At 35.0% G+C, this 16,938-nt stretch overlaps 1 protein-coding gene across 3 annotated transcripts in view; it reads left to right on the forward strand.

Moving 5' to 3' along the window:
- LOC149079957 (zinc finger protein castor homolog 1-like) overlaps positions 1 to 16,938 on the forward strand; it is a 171,779-nt gene that overhangs the window by 146,964 nt on the left and 7,877 nt on the right. For all 3 annotated transcript variants that reach the window (XM_089238865.1, XM_089238866.1, XM_089238867.1), the window contains exons 14-17: positions 380 to 568; positions 2,815 to 3,162; positions 10,235 to 11,053; positions 12,655 to 12,877. In XM_089238865.1, the coding sequence (XP_089094991.1) occupies positions 380 to 568; positions 2,815 to 3,162; positions 10,235 to 11,053; positions 12,655 to 12,877 (1,579 nt within the window). The remainder of the gene's footprint in view (positions 1 to 379; positions 569 to 2,814; positions 3,163 to 10,234; positions 11,054 to 12,654; positions 12,878 to 16,938) is intronic.

The following is a 16,938-nucleotide window of genomic DNA, read 5'->3' on the forward strand; positions in this document are numbered from 1 at the left end:
TTGCACTGTATATCAGAATTTTCACTTTTTTTTTTATCAGCTGGTTGGATACCTTATTTTTGCTATTCATGTTTTGCCTGAAATGCGAATGTATATCCCTATTGAAACACGTTACAAAACACTTTAGGAAAATAACTTCCATAGCGTAACATGGGTAGAGTAAACATTTAAACATCATTCCCCCCCCCCCCACGTTCTTTTTTTTCCAAAGACATTGCATATTCAGGCTTCTAGCATGAAGTGAAGGATATATAAGCCTATATTTAAAAAAAATAATTTACTGGTATTCATAGTCCTAGAGGAAACATTTATGCATGATTCAGTAAGTTAACTTGCTAAGAACCGACCAATTTATTTTTATTATTATTATTATTTACAGGAAAAATGTCAAGAAATTATCAGTGGTGATGATAATCCTTTTCGGAGATTAGATCACTACAAAATTCATAAGTATTCTCGTAAACTGAGTGCATCTATTGAGCATACATCTGGGAGTGGTACTCCACCCATGGTAGAAACTATGTTCAGGAGGAAAAGAGGAAGACCACCTAAGAACCGTATAATGGAGGTGAAAATATTTTATCTTAATAAGTTTTGATTTGTAATGGTTTATTTTATTTTAGCGTGACATTACCAATTAGTACTTTTATACTTTATTCATCTATTTCCAAAAAAATATTTATTTAGGTGAATTCACTTTTTTTTCACAGCAAGCAAGCACATTTTATTTTAATAGTGTAAACCAACAAAACAAAAGTTTATATAATCTTTCATAGGAAAAAAGATAAGTAATAAATGGCTCTGATGTTAAGACTGATTTTGAGGTGTCATGGCAGGACCGGAACTGGAGGGGAGCAACTGCCCCGGGCGAAAAAATTTAGGGGGGCAGCATTTTTAGGTGGGAACAAAGAACACTTATAAAATTATTGCATTTTTAAAATTGTGGGGGCAGCAAAAATCCTAGTTACGGCCTGGTCATGGACAGAGGTGGCTTAAGCAAGGGTACAAGGGGTGTGGTGCACCCAGGCGGCAGTTTGTAAGGGGCGGAAGCTTAAGCTTCAATTTGACACCAAAATTTATAAAAATTTTTCAATAGCGAAAACTTCAATGACATTACGCTTTTGAGCCACACCTTGATAATGAATACGTGAAAACTTTAGGGAACAGACACAGCCTGGAACCCTAATTACAGAAACAATAATGCAGTCTGACACGAGGGGGAAGTGTGCATTTTACCCCTCTCCCACCCAGTAATTTTTCTGGAACGGTCAAATGACAGCAAAGGAAAAATTTGCATACTTACTTGTCTGGCTCAAAAGCACAAAAATGCCTTTGAAATAAATTTCTTAATAGAAGTTATCTTGCTATACTTCCTTTTTATGGAATGAGTGTAAGTAACCATCAAGGCCCCCACCCCCACGGGCGGAGTTGACAGATTTCCAGCTCGGGTGGATTCTTGTCAATTTTTGTTTTTTCATGCTATAAATATAATTCACTATCCAGCCTAGAGGTGTGGGGACCATGGTAATTATGGCTGGTCAATAAGAGTTGCAATGTGGATCAAGTCATCAGGCGTAATTGAGAATTGTAAAATAATCCTGAACCAAAATACAGTTTCTTTAAAAGCAGGACGTATGGTCATAAACTTTTTGTTCAGTAAACAATGGTGTGTGGCTTTGTATAAAAAAAATAAGGTTTATCCCAGGGTTGTCACCCTCCAGGGTCATCTTCAGGGGGTGGCACATGGGGCTTTTCACCCAGGTGGCAGGTAAGCTTGAGCCGCACGTGGTTGTGGATTCAATATAAATCTTTTCTTCAATGTAATGAAAGTGAAAAACCAATCATTTAGCTATTCCAAAAAATTATCATTATAAATCAAATTTTTCCTAACTTTTTGAAAGAACTAATTGAGATCATAACTTTTGTTTCTGAACTATAACATGCTAAAACATATTTTTTCAGTCACAATCCAAGTGTGTTTTTTAATGTGTTCATATTCATTTAGGGAGTCAAAAAGTTGGAATAATAATAAAAAAGAGGTACTGCAATTCATTGATCATCTTAGCTCTGAGGGAGAAAGATAATATGAAGAAAATGGATTTGTCCCATAAAATACAATGCACAGTTATTATTACTAGACAATACATCGCCCTCTCTGACACATCACTGAATTCGTGCCTGATTGTTGTGGCATTTGTATCTGCCCGTGGTAGGTGTTATTGAAATCATTCAAAATCTGATGTAACATCAGCAGCCCTCAAAAGACAAAAGCCAATGTGTGTAGGACTGGTAACAAAACCATTGCTTTTGGCCACAACAAAATGTTAAATTTTTATTTATTTATAATTTTTTAAATGCTTTAATGTGGACTACATGTTATATATACTGGATAAGGTCAGTAAACTACAGAATAAAGAAAGAGATGACAAAGAGGTAGCCAGGAATTTCGAGAAAACAGACATTCTTCCAAGGGATATATTTGAATCAAACCTAATTATCCAAAATATTTAAAAAAAAATTGTATTAACAAAGGTAATTTCAGCATTAAATCAAATAGAAAACTCAAGGGAAATGTATAAAATTTGAATTAACCATGTTCAAATTTACTAAGCCCCCTGTATATCCTAACATCTTACAAATTTTGTTATAATTCTGCAGTTTATATATATATCTCTGCTGATAAAAATTTTAGCTATCTCGGGAATGAATATTTTCTTGATGTCAAAATATTCTCCTCATAGGAAAAACAAAAATTCTAATTCACAATAATTTTCTAAACCATCAAATGTATGTATGTTTTTTTTCCCCTTTCAGTACACAACAGGGCCACAATTTCCACAAGCCATGTATACAAGTTTCAAACTACCTAAACTTGGTGAAATACCTCATCACAGAATTCCAACTTCTTTTGATTCCTTCTCATCTGTGTACAGTGCAATGACTTTTTATCCACCACCAGCTGATATGATAAATACATCAACAAGCATGTCACAACTTATACCTGTCACCAGCCTTGGTACAGCCATGTTTCCTTCTAATAATTTATTCCAAATATCTGGTCAAAGTGAAAAGATTGAAAGCTCATCTACAGACCCACCGTCACCACTATCACACCATGAAATTCAAAATCAAAGTTCTCAGCTGCAACTTGTGAAACCAGAGGTAATGAGACACTGTGTGTGTGTGTATATATATACAGGGTGCATAGGAAAGACCCTTTATCTCTGAATAACTTGTGAACTATTGACCCTAGAAGCTTACTTCCAATTGGAAAAAATATACAATTAATGTGTAAGACCTCAGATAAGTCATTTATATGGCAAGGGGTTGTATTTTTATTAAAATAAAGAAAATTAACTCTTTATTTTGTCACCCTGTCCCAAAAAATTAGTCCCAGTTTGAAAGTTATTGCTCAGTCTCTCCTGAGCATAACAAAAAAATATTTTGTATTTAAGTGCAATATTTGCGTAGATATTTGAATTAAAAAAATCACTAAAAAAATGAAGGAAGGAACGACATAAACCAATGGATATTCCATTCTTCCCCTCATTTTTGGTGGTTTTTGAATTCAAACATCTCAGCAAATACTGCACTTAAAACATGTGATTATTTTTGTAGAGCTCAGGAGAGACAGGGCAATAACTTTCTAATTGGGTTTTTAGGACATGGTGACCAAATATAAAAAGTTAATTTTTTTAAATTTAATAACCATACAACCTCTTCCAATATGAATGACGTATCTGAGGTCTTACACATTATTTGGATACTTTTCCGATTGGAAGTATGCTTATAGGATCCAAGGTTTGCAAGTTATTCCAGGATAAAGGGATTTCCTATGAACCCTGTATATATATATATATATATATATATATATATATGTGTGTGTGTGTGTGTATAAACAGTAAAAACCGATTATAACGACACGTCAATTGCCATGAATTTGGATAAAATGACAAATTTTTCATTGTTTTATGAGGTTTTTGATACCAAACAGTGAAAAAAAGGATTTTTAAGAAGTCTGGTACTCTGACATTTTTCGTAATTATTATGGCCCGTACACAAGAAATACTGTATTTTCTCGTAATTTCGCCCTTTCCAACATTTTCCATTACAAAAATTCCTGTTTTTTCTGGATCTTTATACGAAATTTACATTAAATATCAATCTTTACTAGAATCAGAAATAAAGGTATTTCGTGAATAATTTATAAATTGTATAAAAATGAATATGACTGTAAATATTCATCTCCCTTATTTGCCATGTTAATTTTTTCCTCACGAAATACACTTTAAATCACTACTAAACCAGATATGCACCTCATTCGTATTCCTCTGCAGAAGACACTTTAAATCACTACATATTTTCTAGTACTGTATTTCTCGCCAAGGGCAATTCATCAGCCATATTTGGTGGTTTCTCAGACAATTGGTAATATTTTTGGCGAGAATTGGTGGTACAGTCTACACTCGTTCTTATGAACCTGTACAGACGTGAAAAACTAATTCATAAAATTCGAAGTTTGTAAATGAGAAATATTTAAAGGAATGGTATATTATTTAGAAGCAGAAGATTAGTTTGTAAAACATACAGTTTGTAAATAAGAGGTTCGTAAAATCAAGCATCAACTGTATCTCTTATTTATGATTCCAATTTCCAGCATTTTTCTTGATCAAATTGGTCAAAAAAAAATTCCATGCAAAATATTGGATTGCTTCTGATTATATTTTATGTCAAAAAGGGTCTTCAAAACAGTAACCTCAGCTATAATGAGGTAAAATTCACGGAATCTTCAATGCTTTTGTAACAGAGTTTGACTGTAATTATGTCACTTTAATAAGGAAAATTATTTGAAAGAAGTAGTTATCAATTTACAACAACAGTAAGTTCTATTAGGCTCATCATAAGTTGAAGATTTGTACTACTTATTTTCAGTGGCACAGCCAGGTTTTGTTCAGTGGGAGAGCAAAATTCGGAAAGGTGCCATTTTTTTTGTTCCCGCTACAGGCACAAACTTAAAATTATGCATTAGTAGAAAGAACTTGAAACTTTTCAATTTAATGTTATTTTTTCAAATTAAATTAATTACTTTTCAATTGATTCACTTATTTTAATTTTTTAATTACTTTGAAAAATGTAAAAATAATATTTTATGTTTTGTGTGCTTATACAATTACAAAAACACAATTGGGAAATCGCCAAAAAAAGTGGTTGAAAAAAAATTTTAGATTAAAATATAAAAAATGATAGGAAAATAAAATATATTCTCTTTTTCATAAATTTATTTAGGATGTGAAAGTATAGAAAAATCTTCACGCTTCCATCCAATCGCTTTCATGTTACACTCTTATCATAAGCACATATCACATATACACCACTACTACCACTCAATTGTACATGCACTTGCAAAACATTTCTCTGTAGAATTTCTAGCAAATCAGTGCATGCCTGAAAGTTCTTATATTATGCATGCTTATAATGTATCTATGATGTCATGGTAAAACTGGCAGAAGCCTGAAGTTTTGTTATGCAAGTACCATGTTGAAATCCTGCCTGCTCTCTGCGGGAAAATTTTTCAAATACAAACGAAACAAAAGACCAGTTAGTATTTGTACCTGAAGTTAGAAAATCGAAAAATACTCCAGCCAACCACCACTGTGCCGCTAGTATAGTTCAAACCTGAGTCATCATGATACGAGTCCTTCCTGATGCCCACACAATCACACAGTGGCTATTACATTCTACTAGATTGCAGACGTACAAGCAAAGGGTGCCATGAATCCAAAAAGGATAGGGAACCACTGCTTAGGAATTTCAAATGAATTGATGTGTGACAGAAATTGTCGTATGCATCCATAATGTATTTAAGTATGTCTGAGGCATAATGTGTGTTTGAAATGCCACTTTCTATCTTCTGAATCTAAGGGAAAGTGGGAGGCGTATAAATTGATTGAAATAATTTTTATGTTTGCTGGTCTACCAGTTTACCTTGGAGAAACTGTTTGAAGGGAAGTTTTGCTCAAAGTTGAAAAACTTGGGCAGGCATTTTGCACAGTATATGTACGTTTGCTTTTAGTGAAATGAGGTGGGTTTTATAACAATCAGAGAAGAATGAAAATATATCGAGTGATGAATGGTACAGACTAGGCTTCCCGAGACTTTCTATCTGCGGTGCCCCTTACCCTAACCAATGCTTATCCACAACTCCCAGAGCAGTTTAACATAGAATCTCTGCAAAAAAATCTTTGTTGGTACACCATTCCGCTGTGCCTCCAACAAAGGTTGACAGTGCACAGTTTGAGAATCCCTGGACTAGGGAGTTTTTGGTTTTTCCCTAGTTGACTGACCAGAGGACCTTTAGTAAGTTATGCCAAACCACATGATGGCAAAGTCTATATCAGTAAGCATCTAGCCAAGTCTTCTACACATAAGGTGGTATTTCTAAGAGCTCAAGCTCTACCTAACCTAAGGCGCCCAAAGAAAATGTGATGCTTCTTGGAGTTTGAATCTTGGCCATTACTTCATACGTTCAGTAGTCTCTCCACAATAGGTTCCCGTGTGCCTAATTTCTTCAGAAGGTGCCTTAATCCAAGCTCTTCATAACAGAACAAGCATTTGGTGAACGCCATATCCTCAGAACCGAGGCATGTATGGAAGGTATTCCTAGGAGCTCTACAGAGAACGATGAGGGGAGAATAGCAGGGGAAGTTACAGCAAGAAGCGGGAACAAGGGCTGCTCTGAATATGCTTCTAGATGAAGAGCTCGAGAGCAATTTTCAAAAATGATAAAGAAAACCTCCACTTTTCCTTTCTTATTTTCTCAAATGAATAATGGTACAAACACAATCACTGTAAAACTGCAAGAGGCTCATATGCAAATAGAGAGGGTTTTTTTGTTTCCCACTCATTATTTTAGTCAATGAAGGTAGAAATGAAAAATTCAATTTTTTTTTTTATCAAATTTTTTTGGAGAGAGATCAAAAGTTATTTAGCAGAATAGGTGCCAATGTGTCAAAAATTTTGGTTGAAGGAGCAATGGCTCCCCCGCTCCCCCTCTGGCTATGTCACTGCTTATTTTATATACTACTAACTGTTACTCGCGGTTCTGCTCACATGGATTTGGTAATCTGCAAATTACACAGCGATGATACTCCAATACAACATTTTAACCCCCTGAATCCCCTTGGGGGATGAATTTTCAGAAATCCTGTCTTAGTGGGTATCTACATTATAAAATATAATATTCACTATATTTCATATGTATGGCTTCAGCAATTTTGGCTCAGTGATGATTGCTCCGTATAACCTTTGAACCTTTGACCCCCCCTTCCCTTTAGGGGGTTGAATTTTGAAAAATCCCTTCTCACTGAGTCTCTACATTAAAATACAAAAGTACTGACCAAATTTCATATTTATAGCTTAAGCGGTTACGGCTTGGCATGATTTCTCTAATGTTACCTTTCAACCCTTAGAGGTTAAATTTCAAAAACCCCTTTTTAGTTGGTATTTACATCATGAAATAAAACTTTTGACCAAATTTCATGAATTTCTGTGAGATTTTGGCTTTGCATGATTTCTCCATATGACCCCCCGCCTTTATTGAACCCCCTTATGATCCCTTTGGGATCGAACTCCAAAAAAAACCTTCTTAGTTAGTTTCTACGTCATGAAATAAATTTCATGAATATAGCTTCGGTGTTTGGCATGATTGCTCTGTTTCCTTTAAACCCCCATTATGATCCCTTTAGGTGTCGAATTTCAAAAAAACCCTTCAGTCTTTACACCATGAAATAAAACTACTGACCAAATTTCATGAATGCTACCTTTGAACCCCCTTAGGGGTCGAATTTAAAAAACTCCTTCTTAGTTAATGTTTGTCATAAAAACCTCTGATCAAATTTCATGAACATAGCTTCATCCATTTCACCTTGGTTGGGGATTTCTCTATATGTTACCTTTGAAGCTTCTTTTGGCCCCCTTAGGGGTCGAATTTCAAAAACCTCTTCTTAGTGAGTCTTTACGCCATGAAGCAAAACTATTGACAAAACTTTATATGGCGATAATGAGTCAGTCAGTCAGGACATGTTAATATATATATATAGATTTCTTGATAAATGATTACTACACATATAGTCCTGTCACTAATGAATACACTATTCCTGTTTATTAAATGCTGTACTTTTCTGATAGCTGGTGTGGGGATTGTGTTTAAAAATGTGAATTTGCAGCTTGTATATAAGTTTCTATTCTAAGAAATTCAAAAGAAAATCAAAAAATTATTGATAAACAGCATTTTAAAATTTCAAAATATCACTTTAGTGAGCTGCAATTTCAATGTTCTGATTTAATACTGATCATTTAGAAAGCATTTAACAAATACGTGTTTGCAGGATATAAGAAAAAACAGTAAAACCTCTCTAAAGAGAGCCATGCTTCATCCTTCAGAAAAGTTGATCCTTTGGAAAGGAGAATTAATGTGCAATTCAGAAACAATTAGCCCTGTTGGGACGTGATCTTGAGAGCAGATTTCACTGTATATATTCTGTAAAGTTTCATCATCTTGGGTTTTCTATTCTTGAATGCTTTTGCCCCTCTAACCTAATCACAAACAATATATATCATATAGATTTTACTTACCAAAACTTCCTTAACCCCTTTACACACAGGCTTTTGGCAACAAACTTGGATGATCTGCATTTGAAGTATCAGCGATAAAATTGGTTTCCTTATTTGCATAAGAGAAAAAAAAATAAATAGTGGCACTAGAGTTAACTTTGTCTTCACTTTCTCCAATCTTTTCTCTTTCTCTCTCTCATAAATATATAGTAGAAAGAGGCATATTATATGTGGGGGAAAATAAATAAATGGAAGTATAGAAAGAACGGGGGTGGGAAAAAACAACTTCTGTTCATAGAGTTACAATGAAGCTTCACAATGATGAGAAAAACAGTAAAAAAACAGGGGAGCTGGAATGAATTTCTTCAATTTGCATTTGTAATGAATTCTCTTTAATTTACATTCGGATGAGATATCTCCTCTGTGATCACTAAGGGGTTAAATAACATTTATCTATATTTTTCTAACTACTCAGTATGTTGAGGAAGTTCTGGAACTTTTCCAACATTTGTTAAACAGTGTAACATCATTCCCTGACGAGTAAGCAAAAAGTACCATGTGTCTAGCCTGCAGAAGTGGTTCCACATCAAGAACAATCATGCGCAGGGTATGATCAAGGTTTATGATGCAAGACTTCAAGTGCCAAATTTTAAGTCCTATTATGAAAATCCTTTGCTAGGACTATCCGGTGAGAGAGCAGTAAGTCAAACTGAAGTTTATGTTCAAAAGCATAGGCCTACATCAATGGTTCAAAAACAGGTGACAGACTATCAAGTATGATGATAGATAGCTCAGGATAGCCTTCAACATTCACAATGAATGGAAAAATTGTCATTGTAAAGAAATAGCAAAAAATGACTTTCAAAAAACTGTTGTAGAGATTGTAGATGTTGCTAGCAGTTCAGAAGTTGCTATGCAGTTTTGACAGACAAACTGGGCAGGTATCGGATATAACAGTGTAGCAAATAATTGTTTAAAAAAACCTGACCTGACACAAGAATAAAGTTGATAGGTGCATGAAAGTCCAGACCTCTCATCATTATATTGATAGATACTTTGTCATCAATTTTTTATTGTTGATGCCATTTATAAACTCTTGTTTAAACTCACTGCACTCTCACCATATACTGAATTATTGTTTGAAAAGTTTCTTAGAGGATTTTCATACCAGGACACAAAATTTAACATTTTCGCTTGCCACAGATTACCTTAGACCATAGTCTCCCAAACTTTTTGCTCCATCGCCCCCTTCATCAGAAATTTTTTCCTCTCATCGCCTCCCAACTCAAGTAAACCCATAGGATCCTATGTTAAATCAGTAGGTTCTATCGCCCCCTTGGACCATTCCATCGCCCGCCAGGGGGCGATATTGCCCACTTTGGGAAACACTGCCTTAGATCTTTAACCTTCCACATGTTTGATCTGGATAAAACCAATTATGGCAATGATATTCTTTGATTGTTCAATGGGGAATGATGTAACTTACATCTAGCAAATATTGCAAAGTTTAGCATATGTGTATTTATATCCATATTTTGTATTTCAAATGACCTTACAGGTTTTTTTTTTCATAAGAGAGCATTATATAAAATAGACAATTTTTTTTTCCTTCTACTTCAAGGTCCATGAAGGCTTCTATGTGTACTCTAAAAATTCCCAATGCCCAGACAAGCTGTGCTCATTTCATGGACAAAACCATTTCCACTGTATGCAACCCAGATGTTTCTATGTGACTGATCGTAGTGACATTCTTTTACTGCACTCCAAAGATTTTCATGATAATATAGATATCTTGGACGGATTTGTGTTTTACGACCGTAGTGTTGATTGTAGACTCTCTGGATGCCATAGCAACAAAATCAATCGCCATTTTCATTGTGTTCGTTCAAACTGTAATTATTCTTTTGTGAGATACAGTACAATGACTATACATGATCAAAAGCACAAAGAGCAAGAAAATGTAAGTTCTACAGTGAATTTGAAGAAAAAGCCATCTGTGATTATAAGTGAAGAAAAAAATATAGAAAGTTCAAATCCTTTTGTGAAAATTGCACCTTCTACTGAGAGCACCACACCAAAAACAACTGTTGTTAAAGCAACTGGAACTTTTTACCCTTTGTCCGCATTTTCAACTACACAGTCCACATCTTGTTCAATTACAAATTCATATGTCTCTTCAGGTTCATTGCCATCTGAATTGTTGCCAGTAAATACCCAAGACAAAAGATATAAAAACAGTTATGAAATAGTAGAGGTGACACCTTTAACATCATCTGCGAATGATCAACCCATAAATCAAGGTCTTCCTCAGCATAACCTACCTTCAAACAATACACAATTTAATGAAAAGTATGTGATGTACAACCATCAACTGAGTTGCAACCAACCTTTCTGCAGGCTGGTGAAAAAAGACCACTTTCACTGCAATTTCTGTAATCAGGTATGGCTGTGTTTATACTTGTTTTTGTTGATATTTTGTTTGAAAAAAATTTGATCACAAATTTTTTATAAAACCAGTGCATATCACAGAGGTTTCACTGTGCTTACAATCGAAAAAATTACAATGTATCAAAAACTCTCCACAAATTACATGAACTGTGACCAATAAGCACAGTTTACCCTATTTATTTTAAACAACTGAACTTATTAAATTCCACTTACTACTAGACCCTCTGGATTATAAAGCTGAAAATATAAATGAGAGACCGGGTCCCCATATTAACAAGGGAGAGTGATGCCTTTCGTCAGAGAAATAGTCTTGTAGATAATAATTAATGCAATCATTATTTTTCAATCATGGGAAACCTTTTTAAGATGAAAACTGTCTAATGCGAGAATGTAAGGCATATTTAGTCTATTTTCAGATTAAAAAAACCTGCTGAAATGGAAAGAATTTTCGGCCAAGTGTAAGTTTTTATCCTTTGAATGGGGAAAAATTAAGTCCTACTGATCCCCCTTTTGTTAGGGAACTCTTACTTATAAAGGTTTTAACAACTGGCTGTTGTGTGCGAAGATGAATTTTCGGAAAGAGAGAAAATTCAACTGCCTTTGCAGGGAATCAAACCCACATCCTTTCACTTTCTGGATGAACACCCTAGACCACTAGACTACAAAAACAACGAATCTCTCAATCTTTCCTGGGAGCTTGTATACACTGAAACGGACCATACATATGGCCGGGCCCGATTCTGGCCAAGCTCACAACTGCTATTGCTGCCACCAGATGGCGACTTATGAAAGGATGACGTCACACTCCGCTATCCATACAAAGGTTTTTAACAACAGGCTGTTGTGTGCGAAGATGAATTTTTGGAAAGAATTTCCAAAGGATAGCAGACAAAGATTGATGTCATCGTTTCATATAACTCTTTCACTTCTTGTAAAAATGGAATTTGCATTAGAACATAAAACTGTGGGTCATAAAGGCTAAAGAAAAGCAAAATTTAAGTGTTACATGAATTCTTTGTCAATCTTTCTTTTACAAACATTATTGCTTGTTAATCTCATTGTGACTATTTTTAAAGAGGTATGTGATTTTCCAATTTTTTAATTTTAAATGTTAAAAAATTTTCACTTTTGACAAAAAGTAAAGTAAGTGTTCATTCTACTGTTATTCAGGAAAATGTTTTATATTGAATTTTAACAATTAGTAAATTAAATATGAAATTTCAAATGTATAGTAATTTGAAACATGAAAAAATTAAAAATAATAATATGCATGTCTCTGTTTAATACTCGTTGGTTTAAAGTATTTGGGATGATATTCTCAAAATTTAAGTTTAACAAAACGATAGAAATAAATCACTGTATATATTTTTGTGTGCACCTTTTATAAAACAGAAACCCGTCTAAGACAGAAAATAATTTCAGTCTCTTGACGTTCCGTTTTATACAGGTTTCACTGTATTAAGTTTGCATATATTCATATATTTTTATTATTTATTCCCACTTCACTGAAGAAGGTTGAAAAACAAAAAAACCCTATACATAATATTTAACACACAAAGATATCATGTTTATCTATCATTTTTCTTTTTACAGGCAGTTGTGGGTCTATCGAATTTGCAATCTCACGTATCCAAGCATGCTGGAACAACTAGCCCAGTTGCTCTCTATCCACCTGGTCATATGAAGTTACCATCTCCTTTGTCTAGCATTGAAGATGAATGCGCTGATGCTAGTGATACTGATGATCACACACAAGTTCTTGTTCAAAATAATGTGCAGTGTGACGGAGTTCCTGATCATGAAACAGTAAAACAAGGTAAATTTTATTAAATTTTGTTTCTCGTCATAATTAAAACTAGCAGTGTTTATCTTTGAGCATAGAAGTGGTCAGCTAAATTTGGTTTCTTGTGGTTTTTCAATGTTAGGCATAAATGTGAGCTGGTTTCTCTTTAAAAAAGTCTCTCCACAGATAATAGCTGACCAACAAGAAAAAAACGAACACATTATCATTTAATCTTATTATCTGCATTGTCATTAACTTGGCACTTCGAAATTTTTTAAAGGTAGCACTGGATACACACCTTAGTATATTTTAGAGAAGTGAACACTTTTTTTTCCTGGCATGGACCAATTTGTTCAAAATTTCTCAGAAGAATGTTTGTAAGATACATGTGTGATTATAGCAAATTGTAGTAATAAGATTGATATTTGCCACTTGATCCTCTCCTACAGTAATATCCAACCAATGTGTCGCAGCACTTTAAAATGTACAAGTAGATGATGCTGTACTTGGCCAGCGGTATAATCTATTTTGCACAACCATATCATTCTCGCCCTTCAACAGCATCAGTGAGTAGCAGGTCTGGACAAATCCCAGATGCCAGGGTGACTAGAAAATCGGTTTTGGCACCTAAAATTTTATATGCATCATTACTAAAATGAAGTGTAAGCAAGAGACAATTTTTTTTCATTTCATAATAATGTGGTGTCTTCCAACATGAGAATTGATAATAAAGTCCCAGGAAAAAAAATACATTAATCAGGATTGTTTTGTTGGTAAAAACATGCTTTGCTCTTAACAAATTTGGCTGGTGCCTAAATTTTTTTTCGATTTGTCCAGCCCCGGTGGATAGCACAACTTTTACCAAGATGCACATTGCAACACCAGTGAAGCAGCTGCTTAAGAACCATTGTCACAATAACAACACGCTACGACACCTGGCCGCCATGTTCCCCTGAATACAATGCAAATACGCTACTATAACCCTTGCAACTTTTGGCTTTGGATACCCCAAAATGTCATTGGCAGTGGTCAGATTGCAAACTTTAGTGAATTGAAAGCACATCCACACATCATTACCATATAATACTCTGATCTGTAGTTGAACAAGCATGTTTGCACTTCCACCTCACAGCCAGAACACGGTGGACAACATATTTAACATTTCTTGTGGAAGTTGTAGTTGTTTGTTTGAATGACTTCATTTTTGTGATGTTTCCATGAATTATGAAATCATGCCATGCTAATTGCATTATCATTTTGCCTTGACTGGCTATCATATCCATTCTGCACGCAAATTTCCCATGTGCTGGATGAGTACAGACAGCATCATCTATTTTACATTTTTAAGTATTTTTTCCCCCTTTGCCATACAAAATCCCGTAGCCTCAGGAACATTCATGCAAATTTTCAAGTCATTCTGACCAGTGGTTTTTATTTTATAGTGTTTAAATCAGAACTTTAGTTATAATCACCCTGCATATCACAAAACATTGCTAATTAAATTGCATTAATTATGCTTCATTAAACACATTATATTTGCCTAGTTTTTATCATAGTTTTTGAAAAATAGAGTCCTAATTAAACATATTGAAAGAGTAACTAGGGTAAACATCTTTATTATATGGTTAACAATAACATTAAGAGACAAAGTACGAAAGCCTGGATAACCAAGCGGAGATCGAGATGTAGTTCGGAAATAAAATTCACATTTCTCTGTGGAGAATCGAACCACCAATCTTCCACTGTCCAGGCGAGTGTTCCAACCATTGAACTACAGAGGACAGACATTTTCGTTCATTAGAGCATATGTATGAATGCTGAACAGGACTGTGCATGGACAGCCTCTTAGCTCAGCCAATAGCGCTTACGACGTTAGCCCCCAGATGGCGACATATAGACAGAAACAATGTCTCTCTCTGCTGTTCATACGAAGTATGAAAGCCTGGATAACCAAGCGGAGATCGAGATTTAGTTCAAAAAGAAAATTCACATTCCTCTGTGAGGAATCAAACCACCAATCTCTCACTGTCCAGGCGAATGTTCTAACCATTGAACTACAGAGGACAGACATTTTCTTTCCTTAAAGCATATGTATGAATGCTGAACGGGACTGCGTTAGTGACATCGTTTCTCTCTATATGTCGTCATCTGGGGGCTAACATCGCAAGAGCTATTGGCTGAGCTAGGAGGCTGTCCATGCGCAGTCCTGTTCAGCAATCATACATATGCTCTAAGGAAAGAAAATGTCTGTCCTCTGTAGTTCAATGGTTAGAACACTCGCTCAGACATTGAGAGATTGGTAGTTCGATTCCCCACAGAGGAATGTGAATTTTCTTTCCGAACTACATCTCAATCTTCGCTTGGTTATCCAGGTTTTCGTACTTCGTATGAACAGCGGAGAGTGACATCGTTCTCTCAACATTAAGAGAATTCTCAAACACAAAATATTTCCTTGAGTTGAGCTATAAGATAACTAAATTGCTAAAGTTGGTTGGTTTTTATTAAAATGTAAAAGAAATATGTATAGATTAATTAATATGGGAATTGTGTTAATTACATTAATAAACATTTTATTTTATTTTGATTATCAGAAGTTTGAATGATTTTTCAGAAATTCTATTGTTTCTAATGCTAAAAACCAAAAAAACCCGATTTAAAAAAAAAAAACTTTTTTTTTACCAACCCTGCTCAGCGGTCAAAACAGTTCAATCAGCTCCTCTTCATGTCACTCTGCTGATGGCATCAACTTCTAAAGAAATTGGTAATCCTCTTTATGATCTCTTCGTAGCCGAGAGCACCACATATGAAACAGTTCTCTCAGGCATCAATGAATCATAGACTTATCAAAATACCAGGAATAGAAACACGGCCCATACATCCTGAAGCAGGGCCCTTGGGCTGAGACCTTTGCCGGGGTTCTAGACAAAACTTTTCACTGGCCCCTCCAAAGTTGATTTATAGTGTGAAAAAGCAAAAAATACTGAGAATCGTCCCAGGCCCAAGGGCTGGAGTCTTGTCAGCCCCACCCATGTGGGAGCCATACAGAGAAGACAGGTAAAAATCAATTTGGCATCCTTCATAACAATTGAGAAAAAGATGTTGAAGATCAATACCCGTAATCATAATGTTTTAGAGATTTGGAAATTGGGCCAACTACTTTTAAATCATCTGGACCTCTGCAGCAACTGGAACACCTAGGCTTAGTCAACCAGCAAACTTAAACTAACTTTTAGAAATGAAAATGAAGCCACACAATCCTAGCTTTTATATATAACTCCTGAACAATTCCTATGCAAATATTTTGAGAGGAGCATAGCCCTCATCAATGTTAGTGTTTCAAGTTACAATTTCTATCAAAGGAATTGGGTGCATACTAAAACATGTTAGAATGATAGTGAGTTATGTTGTTATCAAAATGTCTGTGAGTAAATGCATGAATACAGAAACTATTCTCATTATTTCCATTTAACAAAAAAATCATTAAAATTCCAATGTATAAACATTCAGTAATTAACAAAGGTTTTAATTGATTCATATGCAAAACAAATATATTGATATACAATCTGGAGGTCAGTGGGTTGCAACCAAAAAGTAAGTTACTAGAGCCTTTATAGCTGGCAGGGATGCTGCAAAAGTAAAATGTTTAGCAGAGGTGGCTCTATCTCACCTGCCGCCCGGGTGCAAAGATACAAAGCCTCATATACCACCCCTAAAGACAACCCTGGTGGGAGGCTAAAAGGGATTCAGCCAAGGGGATTCTGGAATGAACTTGATTTCTTTACCTGTCCAAAGCCACACACACACACCATCGTTTAACCAACAAAATGATATTGACCATACGTCCCGCTTTTAAAGGAACTCTCGTTTTTTTGGTCCAGAAGTATTTCATCGTTCTTAATTATGCCAGATAACTTTTCCCAAATTACAACTCTTATTGATGAACCATTATATTTTCCTTTCTTTTAGGATTGAATTTTTTAATTAATCTAAATTGTTTAAACATAGTTGAGCCTTGTTATACCAAAATCAGTGATGTCGGAGACGGGGGTTGTTGAGCACCCACAATAATTTGTGGCATAGGTCTGAGCAGCCCC

This window comes from Pholcus phalangioides, unplaced genomic scaffold (assembly GCF_987345545.1).
Source record: "Pholcus phalangioides strain wild (caught in Gottingen) unplaced genomic scaffold, Ppha-v1.0 ptg000011l_1, whole genome shotgun sequence".
Classification (NCBI taxonomy): domain Eukaryota; kingdom Metazoa; phylum Arthropoda; class Arachnida; order Araneae; family Pholcidae; genus Pholcus; species Pholcus phalangioides.